At 34.1% G+C, this 12,623-nt stretch overlaps 1 protein-coding gene across 6 annotated transcripts; it reads left to right on the top strand.

Moving 5' to 3' along the window:
* The first annotated feature begins 374 nt into the window (after positions 1–374).
* Positions 375–12,225, top strand: LOC127119517 (serine/threonine-protein kinase BLUS1). Of its 6 annotated transcripts, none has more exons than XM_051049792.1 (21): positions 375–616; positions 4,214–4,832; positions 5,409–5,663; positions 5,992–6,116; positions 6,228–6,272; positions 6,409–6,490; positions 6,591–6,659; positions 6,741–6,911; positions 7,027–7,062; positions 7,276–7,344; positions 7,469–7,606; positions 7,725–7,798; positions 8,319–8,519; positions 8,989–9,080; positions 9,235–9,311; positions 9,661–9,798; positions 9,883–9,925; positions 10,035–10,084; positions 11,311–11,384; positions 11,462–11,513; positions 11,912–12,225. In XM_051049792.1, exons 2-21 carry the CDS (start codon positions 4,665–4,667, stop codon positions 11,954–11,956), a joined length of 2,004 nt encoding a protein of 667 aa, XP_050905749.1. In that variant the 5' UTR covers positions 375–616; positions 4,214–4,664; the 3' UTR covers positions 11,957–12,225. The 6 variants fall into 6 exon arrangements, with proteins under 6 accessions (XP_050905749.1, XP_050905742.1, XP_050905734.1 ...); XM_051049785.1 differs by having other exon boundaries at positions 7,000–7,062; positions 7,746–7,798; XM_051049777.1 differs by having other exon boundaries at positions 7,000–7,062; positions 10,038–10,084; positions 11,323–11,384.
* The last annotated feature ends 398 nt before the right edge of the window (positions 12,226–12,623 follow it).

Here is a 12,623-nt window from a genome sequence, read left to right as displayed (position 1 = left end):
AACTTTAGGTTAATTCTATAAGAAAAAAATGTAAAAGAAGTGAAGGGAAATCAGATGAGAAAAATTGTGTTATTAGAGGGGATAGAGAGAAAGTTAGGGTGCAATTCCCTCAATAAATTTATAGAATTCACAACTATATTTGACTATTATCAATTACCAACTTGAATTAGGTTGGTGAGTTATTTATTTATAGAAATTGTTTTTATTATATTATTTATTTTTATATATTCTTTTACTTTACCTTAAATGTTTTTAAAACCATCATTAAAAATAATAATGCATTTGTTTGACAAAGGCAATAATAATATTATAATATTATATTTTCCGAATAATAATATTATTATATTCTATTATATATATCTATTATTCAGACACTGTTTTTTGTATAAATTTTACCTGAAAAAAAACCAGTGTCTGAGATTCAATAAAAATTCTTGTAGTAAAAGAAGAAGAATTTTTTTCTATGATGAAGAAAGAGAGTGTGTGATGTGAAAAAAGCTCCGAAAATCTATCGTTTTGGATTTTGATCGTATCAGCGAAATCATCGCCAGTTCAATCGGTGTCGTTTTGATACGTTACTCAATAACTGTCACTGACTTGGTCAGATTCAATTCAAGTAAGCTCAAACCCTAGCTTCATTTGTTTTCGTTTCAATTTGATTCAATTTATTGATTTTTTTATGCTTAATCTATGATATGTTTTGGTCTTGCTTCAATCCTTAACGGAATAGTGAATTTTTCTATCTTATCTTTTGTTGATTTTTTGTTTGTTTTTGATTTGTTAGTGATGAGAGTGTTACTGTTTATGATTCTATCATTTTATCAATTCGTTTACTTGATGGATTTCGTCAATGGAAATTGTGTTTGCTGATTTTCAATTGTTTTTTTTTTTTTTCGTTTGGAACTTTGTCTGAGCAATTTTAACGATTCTGGTATTTTTTTCTTCTGAACTTACGATGATGAAGCTAGTAGATGTTGTAGTTAAAGTGATGATAAACTTGGATTTTTTTTTAAGATGTGATTTCGAAATCGGAGGGTTATTAGATACGATCGGATTAATTTGGATTGTGTATAATCTGTCATTGGATTTTGTATCCAAATTGATGCAACATTCGTTGATTATTCATGCTGTCGTTTACTGAAGGAAATTTTGTTGCATGGCCATTGAAAATGTTAAGGATTTTTGTGTTAGATTTCTTTTGTAATTTATAATATAATGTATGAGATTATGTTACAAAGATTCAACTAAGTTTTACATTCTGTCCACTTCCAAACTCAACCCTCTCATTTTATTGGGGCTTGGGACCAAGGGTAACATACTGAAAATTTTATGATACGAAAGTACTGCTTAGGGAAAATTTTATAAGACAGTTGTAACCGGCAATGTTGTATGGGATAGTGTCATGGTTGTCAAGATCTCGATCTAGATTTTAAAATCTTACGATTTTACAATTTCACTCACCCCCGCCCCAACGATCCCGATCTTAAGTAGAATCGTGTATTGTAACCAAATTGTGATTTTTTTTTGTAAAACCATTGATTTTGTGCGAGTACAGTTCCGGCCACGATCAGTCGCTTTCCAGCCACGCTCGCCATTTTCTGGCCACCATCATTACAAGCTTAGAAGGTTGACAAGATGGCGAGGCGCAACAATTATGTTAAGGAGAGGCCATTTTCCCACGGATATATAGTATAATTTTTCATTTTAGTAATATCTTACCGTTTTTGTTATGATTTTATGTTTTACGATCTTGCTACCCCCTCAATCTTACAAAATTAATTGGGTATGATCTTCCGATCTTAGTTACGATCTTATGTTTTACGATTTTACTGTCCCCTCCCGATCTTGTGCAAGATCTTGATCTTGACAACCTTGATAGTGTTATAAATTAAGCAATGAAGATGTTGGTTTGGATGTGTGGTGAGGATTAGACATGATAAGTTTAAAAATTACATTAGAGGAGATTTGGGGTAACACCTATCTTAGAAAAGATGGTAGAAACTAGACTTAAGTGATTTGGATACATGGAAAGAAGAAATGTAGATTCTATAACAAAGAGAGTAGATCAAATGGAGGGTAGTCAAATCACCAGAGGTAGAGATAGAGGAAGACCTACCAAAAAAAACTATAAAAAAACTACTAAGAAAGATTTAGTGGTTAATAAGTTGGATAGAAACATGACATATGATAAGACATATCATAGAACATTATGTCATTGTTCGATTCATGTAGCCGATCCCACTTAGTTGAACAGGGCTCGATTGTTGTTGTGCATAATGAAAAAGATTTCAGGAAGGTGGATTCTAAAATTTGTTCATAAATTGTAATTATGGCTTGCGGAGATGAAGGTGTGGTTAAGATCGATTATTAGAAATCAAAGTGGTGTATGAGACTCTAAAATAATTTTCTTTTGAAGGGTTGAGTGATATATATGCGGAAACTGCAATGGCGCTTATCCGGGAAGAAATGTGTCCCTTTTGCTTTTAAGGAATTTGATCTTGAGATGTATTGAAGTTGTTTGTAGTTTGTTTGGAGTCCTACATTGCTTAGATTTCGGGGTGTTGGATGTATAAATGTATTTAAGCACCCTCACCCTTTGAGCTAACTTTTGGTATGAGATCCAAGCTCATTTAACATGGTATTGGAGCCGGGTTAAGGACTGCAATGTGGAAATTGGACTCAGGCCCGCCCATACTAGGCGTGAGAGTGGGTATTAAAGTTGTTTGTAGTTTGTTTGAGTCCCACATTGCTTAGGTTTCCAGATTTTTGGATGTATAAAAGTACTTAGGCACCCTCATTCTTTGAGCTAGTTTTTAGGATGAGATCCAAGCTCATTTAATAGGTATTAGAGCTGAGTTAAGGACTGCAATGTGGAAATCGGACTCAGGCCCGCCCACACTAGCCGTGAAAGTGGGTATTGAAGTTGTTTGTAGTTTGTTTGAGTCCCACATTGCTTAGGTTTCCAGATTGTTGGATGTATAGAAGTACTTGGGCACCCTCACGCTCTGAGCTAGTTTTTGGGATGAAATCCAAGCTCATTTAACAAGATGGAAGGGGGACATTTGTGGTACAATTTGATATTCTACTAGGAAATCCATTGTAGAATTGTGAATTAGGAAATCCGTTGTAGAACTTGTGAATGCCCTAGAAATATGTACCTTATATTTGACCATAGTTCTAAATTGCGGTTATGGTTGTAGTTACACTGCAAACCTTGATATTGCGGCAAAACTTAAAAAAATGCGGCTGTAACTGCAGTTGCAATATCGTTGCGAAGACCTCTAAAGCTTATTGTGCCGCAATTGCAGTGACCAAATTTAGAACTATGATTTGGATTGCACAGATTTCATTAGGAAAAGGGTTTATAATAAGTCATTTATTATTGAGCACATCCTTAGGGCTTTATGTCCCAAGGATTTTAAATACATATATTCAAACTCTCTAATTTTTGCCAGAGTTTACTTTGATGCTTGTCGAATGAATGGAAGCTCTATTTATTGGTATAGCTGATTACTGAGTGCTGGCAAACTGTTTTCTAGGCATGAATGGATCCTCTGCGGTGAGTGGTTTTAAACAGAAAAGGGTAATATCATCTCATTTGATATTGGAATTTAAGCGGTCATATTTTTTCGTTGAAAAAAGAAAAGAATAACTATAGGCTAAGCAAGATTGTGTATTTTGACCATCACCCGAGGAAGTCAAAATCCTGTTTCCAGCCTCTGTAGTTCAGTAGTGCTGAAAACAAAAAGGAAAAAGATGATAGGATTCATGGAAAGGGCCTAAAAAGTAAGGAGCAATGAGTTATGTATGAGATCTCTTTACTTGTGCTACTTTTGCTAGCCTCAACCTTTATTGATTTGATTCTACTTCTACTTCTACATTTAGAAACATGTACCTTTTTGCTTTTAGTGAACAATGTACTACATACAACTGCTCTCTGAGTGCCCATGACTTTCCCGAAGACTTAAAAGTACTCCTTGACTTAAAGTTGGAGACATAGACTAGCTAATTGTTTTTGTGCACATTATTAATTTTTCCATGCGCGTATCTGTGTGTCTATCTATGTTTACATTATATGCATGCAAGGGTATTGTTCAGTGTTATTATTGCATTTAATCTATAGTTATCTCTCTATTTCGGTTGTGATATTTTTAAATTGGTTGTGACAATTGTTTAATTTTCTTGAGTTACTAATGAGTCTGTCTTTTATCAGCTTTGCTGCAGATATTAGAGATTGATACGATGTTTCTGCACCTACCCGTCCCCGTGCAGTACTGATTGGATACCTCTGATTCTTATCTAATGTGTAGCATGTAACAGTGCCTGTTTGATGTGCCACACCAAGCTGGCTAAGGCGTGATTAAAATTCAAGTTTGGCAGTTTAATTTATTCAAGTTTGGCAGTTTAAATTTATTGAAATTGAAAGAGAGGATTTATAAATTATATTTTCATTGGAGTTGAAGGGAGAAGTTTTGTTGGGAAAAATAAAAAAGCATTTGAATATAGTTCTTGGGATACACTTTCAAGTTCAATTTGAAGAAAGGGGATTGCTACTGAACTGAAAGAATTATTACACCGTGCTCACATATTGAGTACATGATAAATTATTTTTTCAGTACATTTTATAATTATAAAGGATTTGATATTATGGTATAAGGAAAAAAATGGAGCGTATTTCGGAAAAACGATATCCTCTCAGTGCCGTAGATTACAAGTTATATGAAGAGGTTGGGGAAGGTGTCAGTGCCTCAGTATTCCGAGCTCTCTGCATTCCACTCAATGAGATTGTTGCCATCAAAGTACTTGATCTTGAGAAGTGCAATAATGATTTGGTATGTGGGTTAGTCTCTTGTACAATTTGTGATGTTTATCTTTTTCAGTTAAATCTGCATCTGCTGAAATTTATTGCATGTTTTGTTACTATTGATCAAGCGATCCAGCACTTTCGATTTCTGAAGGTGTGAAAATACTGTGCTCGTTTGAGTTTGCCAAGTTGCTAAGGAATGAGGCTCTTTTTATGTTAAGCTCTGTTGAATCCAATTACCCTTATTTAACCTAACCTTGTATATAGCATCATTATGTTGTTTTCATTTTGTACTTCATTAATCCTTTCAATTAAGTTGTCTTGCTACATGCTTGGAGTCACTACTACACTATTTGGTGCTAAATCATGTATTTGTATCTGTTCAGTTGTTTGCTCTTTAAGTCTTGTGAGTTAATATGCGTACTTGCACAGGTTACTCCATTTTCTATATTACAAGAATAATTTCTATGATTAGTTCTTTGTCTGATAAATAATTGTGCAAATGTTTATTCCATTGATGCACACAATGAATTATGTGAACATCTGTGTGGGTGTGTATTCCATTTTTGTACACTCATAACGATAGGTGCACAAATATATGCAGGATGGAATTCGCAGAGAGGTACAGACCATGAGCTTGATTGATCATCCAAATCTTTTAAGAGCGTATTGCTCTTTTACTGCTGGGCACAGTCTTTGGGTCGTGATGCCCTACATGGCTGGTGGCTCTTGCCTTCATATAATGAAATCCGCCTTTCCTGAGGGTTTTGAAGAACCTGTTATTGCAACTGTATTGCGTGAGGTTCTCAAAGCTCTTGTTTATCTCCATGCCCATGGGCACATACATAGAGATGTTAAGGTATTGTGCTACGCGAGGTTCTCAAAGCTCTTGACTTATACCAGTTCTCTTCTTTTTAAAAGATATGCATCCTTTTGAATTTTGATAATGTATATTGAGAATTTGTCAGTTAGAATTCTTAATTAAAAACTAAGTGGAATAGTAAGATCGAATGATTTTAAAAGAATCAGTTTTCTGCTGCTTGTAAAGCTGTATCTGAAACCCAGTAATTAATTAATTTTTTTTCTTTTTTTCTTTATTTTTTATAATTTTTTATCCACCTTTTCTTCACATGTTTGTATTTATTGAGTTCTCTTTTGTCCTCTTTTAAACATTCTTAACTATGCAGGCTGGGAACATTTTGTTTGATTCTAATGGTGCAGTCAAAGTGGCTGACTTTGGAGTGTCCGCGTGTATGTTTGATACTGGAGATAGGCAACGTTCAAGAAATACTTTTGTTGGAACACCTTGCTGGTACCATTTACTTTCTATCGAACTCCTCTATTTGTAGTTTTTCGTATGAAATTTGGCTACCGTCGAAGGAGTAAAACTGTTTAAGCTACACACTATGCTAATTTTCCACAGGATGGCTCCCGAAGTTATGCAGCAATTGCATGGATATGATTTTAAGTGAGTGCCTTCTATTCCCTCCCTCCACCCACCAATCACTCCTTTTCCTTTTCAAAAGGATCTTGCTCCGAGATATCTTAGTCTTTGTTAATTTTTTTATTTTTTTAAAAACTTTATTTTCGTTTTCCTATAACAGAGCAGATATATGGTCCTTTGGTATAACAGCACTTGAACTTGCTCATGGTCATGCCCCATTTTCCAAGTATCCACCGATGAAAGTAATTTATTTGTCTCGTGTCTTCTAAATTTGTCTGTATTTGCCTACCGATAGCACTGTGAGCTAAGATTTGAATTGTCCCCTTATTTTCCTGGATGCAGGTTTTGCTTATGACTTTGCAGAATGCCCCTCCAGGTCTTGATTATGAAAGAGACAAGAGATTTTCAAAGGTTAGTGGTGCTCCCTCAAAATTTTGTAGCACCTGTTACTCAGAAAGGTTATTTATATTTATTGTTCTTCTTTCCTCCCAGTCTTTCAAAGAGTTGGTTGCCACCTGCTTAGTCAAAGACCCAAAGAAGCGTCCAAGCTCAGAAAAGCTTTTAAAGCACCATTTCTTTAAACATGCACGTGCCACCGAATATCTTGGTCGCACCATTCTCGATGGCCTTGCTCCATTAGGAGATCGTTTTAAAACGCTGAAGGTTTGCCATTTAATTCTAAATTCTTCTGTTCTGTGTAAAATTGTTTGGGTTTTAATATTATTCCTATGACTTTGCTTGTGTGTATAAGGCTAAAGAGGCAGATTTATTGATGCAGAACAAGGCTCTTTATGAAATGGAGCAATTATCTCAGGTATGTTGATCATAAATCTCCTGTGATTTGTGCTTGCTTCTGGCATGGTCTATAAAAGTTATGGTTATTAGTGCAGTCTTAAATGCATGTCATTTTGCCTTATTTCCCTTTCCGTGTTGCATCTGATTTAAATTTGTAATTTGCAATTACACCTTGAGGATTTAAGCATGTACTTATATACTATATTTGACGATGCAACTATTTCAAATACAGAAAGAATATATTCGAGGAATTAGTGCCTGGAATTTTAACCTGGAAGATTTGAAGAGTCAAGCTGCTCTTGTAAGTATTTTCACGTTCCTATTTTGTATAATCTATTTAATATTTAAGTGAACTAGTTGGGGAAGTTGGTCATTACCGGGAAATATCATCTTTTTTGTTGTAAACATTTTTTTGTTGGCAACAGATTCAAGATGAAGACATGTCAATTGCAGAAAAGCAAGATACAGATAAGAAAAAAGACATATCAAATGACTTAAAGGTTCCAGTGGAGGAGCAATCTGCTTCTAATCATTCAGAGGGTACATCCACACTGGACAAGGAGGTACTGTTGTTGTCCTAAATGATATTATTTTTCTTTGGCTGTTTTTGAACTCTAAACCTTTTTAAAAAATAACTGGATGTGCATGTATCTATAGTATTTCCGTTACATCTTACTTCAGGATGGATTCAACAATCTTCAGGATTTGGAAAGTTCACTTGCTTCATTCCCTGTTAAACCTCTTCAAGCACTCAAGTATGCTGACCTTTTACATTTTGGATTTCTTCCATCTCCTACTTATTTAGTGCCATCTTTTCTAGTGTGGGTACAATGTTTGATTGCGACTAGTTAAAGATTTGAGTTTTTAGTTTACATAATGTTGTCTCTTCTTGCTATTATAATAAAGTACTTACCAAAAAAAACTAGGTCCTTTATTTACCACTCATAAATTCTTCATTAAGTTTTTGTATATATGATGTATGTGTCCATCTTTTTCCTATTATATGATATATATAACATATCCTTTATAGTTCATGCAATGTTATTTCTGATCCTTTTCTTCATTCATCTTTAAAAACATAAAATGCAATTGAATTATTTTTGTATGATAAAGAATTAAAAGATAAGTTTGGACGAGGAAAATGCTACACATTTAAACTGTCAATTGATTTAGTTTTGGTTAAAATTTTTATTCTTGTATTTTCAAGAATTATGTCATAATTTAGCAGTTCAGTTTCAATGAGAAAATATTATTTCTGATTTGCAATTTGTGCAGAGGCTGTTTTGATGTCTGTGGTGATGATGATGTCAATAATACTAGTCCAAGAGATTTGGATCACAGTTATGGAAGAGTTGATAATGAAAGTTCTGGGCCAAATAAAATGTCGCCCCAAAATGCTATAACTCAGCCTAAGAAATTTTTCACTAGCTCTTTACAACCTGATAATTTTCCCAAAAAAGTTACTGATGTGGACAGGTAACTTTTATTTGGACAATCCCATATAAAGTAGTTATTTTTTTTTACTACTACACAAATTTTTTTGAGCTCGTTACTAGAACATCTATGCGGTTGCCTATTTGGAAATGAACTTCTTACCAAATTGAATTTATGTTACTAGAACTTGCAGATGCTTGAGATTTGCAACCATGCATGTCTTTGCCACATTATTTTTGTTATTTGTTATGTCTCTGTCACTCTTTTTTTTGGGTATTTTATTAACAAATAGTAAGTCATTGTTTTCCTTATAAAGTGAAACATAATTATTGAGATTTTATAGAAATTTGGTATCTGTTGCTAGCTTTATTTTGTAATGATATGGAGCTATGAGAATGGGGATATTTTATTTTTATTTAGTAGAGTATATTTTCATTTGTCCACTACCGCTGCATATTTGATTGAGTTGCAGTGTTAGTGTACTAATTATAGATTTTGTGTATCTTGAAAGGGATTATCTACAAACAAAATATCCTTCTGAAAGGAATCACAGTGGTCCATTGTTATATCGGCAGAGGAAAGATATCAGCAACTTTCCATCTGGTATGTATATTTTTATGCAAATTTGATTGGTGTTTTGATAATCTGTATGTTTTTTCCCCTCTTATCAACTAGATTTGCAGTTGTGTTATCCGTAAAATAATCAGATCGAGAAACGGCTCTTACATGATTTTTTCAATGTTGCTTCCATATGCAGTTGATGACACATCAGAAGGAGCGGTTGTCCAGCGTAGGGGACGGTTTAAGGTCACATCAGCAGATCCCAGTTCAATGGTATGTATTACATGGCATATCTGTTTTTCTCCTGCCCAGTACTCTTGTAACCTCAAACAAGCATTATTTGCTTACTGAATCATCAAAGGGGGCAGTCATTTATCTTTCACTCTTGAATTTTCCCATTAATTTCCAATTTAGAGCTTGCAAGTCTTACTATATGCAGTATTATACTATCTATTAATATTTGTATCACTTCTTCTTTTGTTATATTGATACTATAAAAAATTATGGATGCATTTAAACGTGCTACAGTGTTTGACACTTCAAAACATTGAGGATGAAAATTAAATGACTTATGTTTTAGGCTATGACTCTGTAATCATTGCCTTTTTTTTTACTCATTCAGGGTCTCTCAAACAACTCTTCTGGCCCAGTTGCTGGAAGTCATACTCCTACTCCTACCAGTCCCCCAAAACAGAACTTAATGGTCGCTTCTATTCTTCCATCACTGCAGTGCATCTTGCAACAGAACGGCTTGCAGAGGGTATGCTTCTGTTTGTATTTCTTAGATTTTTGTCGAAAGACTAGTCAAAGGCATAAAATCATTTTCCCCATGGGTTTTTGACAGGAAGAAATTATTAAACTGATAAAGCACACAGAGCAATCTTATGGTATTTTCTCTTGTCTTTATGTGTGCGAATCTATCTGTGTATATATTTGTGTACTGGCCCTTAAAACCAGAAAATGTTGTTTGCTTCATTTGAATAATTTCACTTGTAGCAGGTAAGAATACAGAATCAATAGAGGCAGGAGCAGTTGATATTCTGCAGGTAAGTTACAGTCCTTTTTACATATCAAATTTAAGAACCTCTAACATTATGTGGTCCAAAAAATTGTTTCTCCCGTAATACTTTTTTTTTCCAATGTTGAGGATCCTTGATTTTATTAACTTGTGAATGTTTCAAAGCATTACTATGGGTGTTGATATTTAATAAGGTTATTGTTGTTTGATCTAATGATATGATTATAACTAACATAACATTTAGGCACACCAATATCTAGTTATAGTCCCTAGGTTTTCAACTTCTTCAAACATAAACAGTCATTTTACCCAGACATTATTCAACTGATACCGAGTTCCTCTGGGACCTCTTGGTGTCGTAATTGAATTTCAGTCAGGTATTCGTTACCTTAATTTTAGCCTTCCATTGCACTCCTTTCCCCACAGGTTATATATCTCTTCCATAACCACAATATAAAAGGAAAATAAAATTATGTTTTTTTTTTGGTTCTAGAAATTATGTTCATTTATCATTCACTCAAGTGATTAGAGAAGTAACAACATAAAATATTGACTGGTGATCCATTTCGTCGGGAATCAAATTTGTCAGCATCCATAGAAATTATACACATGCTTGGTATGCTGCTTTTTCTAGAGACGAGAAGAGCAGCCAAATAATGCTTTTTTGGTGCATATCATGACTTGGGAACATATTTGTGCTCTCAGCCGTGTCTTCAAAAATCGATCCATCCCCAAGTCAATGCCCCCTTTTTTCTCTCTGAAATGATAATTCTTCTGGTTACAACCCGCTGTTTATTGTTTAATAATTACTATTTATTTAAACTCAACACTCCAAACAGGAGAGGAGGTCAAATGAAAGATAGTGTAATAGTTATTAGTAGAGGAAGACCACCAAAACATTAGAAAGGAAGGATGTGGATTTAAATGCATGGTTTGTTGACATGATTTATGACTGAATATTATGAAATTGTTTGAGCCATGCTGTGGACCCCACCACCGAGTCAGAAAAGGTTGTTGTTAATTAAACTTCACGTGCTCAGTACTATCCTTGCAATTGTAGCACAAGGCTGAAAGGGAGAAAGTATATTGAAAATTTTGATATTTTGAATTTAGGAACAATGGTTAGCATAATTTGGGGTATGAAATAAAAATTTAAGCTGAAGCTTAATGACAAAAAGAGTCTTTTGTATTTTTTGTTATCTGTTAAGGAGTTTGTTACGATGCTTGCTGTTTTGTTGAGTTGTCTCATATTAGTGCCACTTGCAGGCACCACCTGCTACAACTAGAGAGAAAGAGCTGCATTTGCAGGTGATTCAACTCCAACAGAGGTATATGAATGTAACTATTTCTGAGAGTTTTGTATGTTTACATTCCACACACATCTTATTTTCAACTCTTATGTCAGCATTGGAAGCCTTGTCGACGAATTGCAGAGACAAAAGATGAAAAATGTTCAGGTGTGTTAATCTTGTTCTGTTGCACTTACCCATTTACCCTTATGGTTCAAACAGTGATGCTATGTGTGATTTTTTTGGGGCTTCTTATTTTTCTTTTATGTTTACTAAAATACTATAAACTATGTATGCTTTGTTCTTATTCTTACTTTTTCTTTCAATAGATTCAAACTCGTTTCCTACATGACATAGACTCTAGATTCACAATTAATGCTGCATGCTGCTCTTAATGAAAAGTGATTTCGTCAATCTATTTGTCTGTCTTTATTAAAATTACACATGTAGTACTAGCAGCTGTAAGATTCTTTATATTATGTCAACTAAGTTAGAATTGTTTTCTTGATAATCTTATTTGGTTTTTTTCATCATTTAGGGTATCTTACTTTCTGTTTGGTTTGCAGTTAGAGAGACAGTTGAGCAGTATGAACAACAAAATTGAAAAGTGAAGAACAAGATGATGAGCTTTATCATGGTTTGATTAATCTTGGGGGATAGGGGCATATCTTATTACCATATATAAACTTGTGGTTGCGGCAGACAGCAATTTTTGAGATGCTATTCCTTGAGTCACCTGTAAAATTTAATTTATTTGACAAGATACTCAGATCATGTAATTATGACTCTTTCTCCCCCTTCCCTTCTCTCCTCTCTTCCGAAATAATAATGACTCTTGAGGATTCTGATTAATGCATATAGAAGTTTTTTAGCTCCTTAATACACAGCTCTTTGCCTTTGTGTTTCAATTAATTTATCGTTGGATGGTATTTCTTCATATCATCTGCTGTTTGAACCGCTTATGCAAGAAGAGAGACACACTGAAGAGGTAAATTTTTGAAATTGAGTGACCCACGTTACCTCTCTTCATTCCATTTTTATATGCAATTTAATTGTATGGCTATCCTTCTTACTAGGCAAGTTAAGGGATGATTTGTGTTTGGTATTTGTTAAGAAGGCACTTAGAAAGGTTTATTTAGAGTTATCTTAAAGTGTTAGAACAATCACTGCTTCCATAATAATCACAATGTGGAAGAATATTAGAATATCGTTAATATTATAATAATCACTGAGTTTAAGTTAGTGACTGTTTCTTGGCATAAATTCGAAAGACCTGAT

The sequence above is a fragment of the Lathyrus oleraceus genome, chromosome 1 (assembly GCF_024323335.1).
Source record: "Lathyrus oleraceus cultivar Zhongwan6 chromosome 1, CAAS_Psat_ZW6_1.0, whole genome shotgun sequence".
In the NCBI taxonomy this organism is placed as follows: Eukaryota; Viridiplantae; Streptophyta; class Magnoliopsida; order Fabales; family Fabaceae; genus Lathyrus; species Lathyrus oleraceus.
The sequence above is the reverse complement of the archived record's forward strand: the minus strand, read 5'-3'. Positions and strand labels throughout refer to the sequence as shown.

Bases quoted from the DNA above. Each gene is read 5' to 3' on its own strand.
- LOC127119517 (XM_051049758.1), top strand. From the start codon at position 4,665: ATGGAGCGTATTTCGGAAAAACGATATCCTCTCAGTGCCGTAGATTAC. The intron at 6,117-6,227 runs GTACCATTTACT...AATTTTCCACAG, and splicing joins TTTGTTGGAACACCTTGCTG to GATGGCTCCCGAAGTTATGC. The intron at 6,660-6,740 runs GTTAGTGGTGCT...CTTTCCTCCCAG, and splicing joins GAGACAAGAGATTTTCAAAG to TCTTTCAAAGAGTTGGTTGC.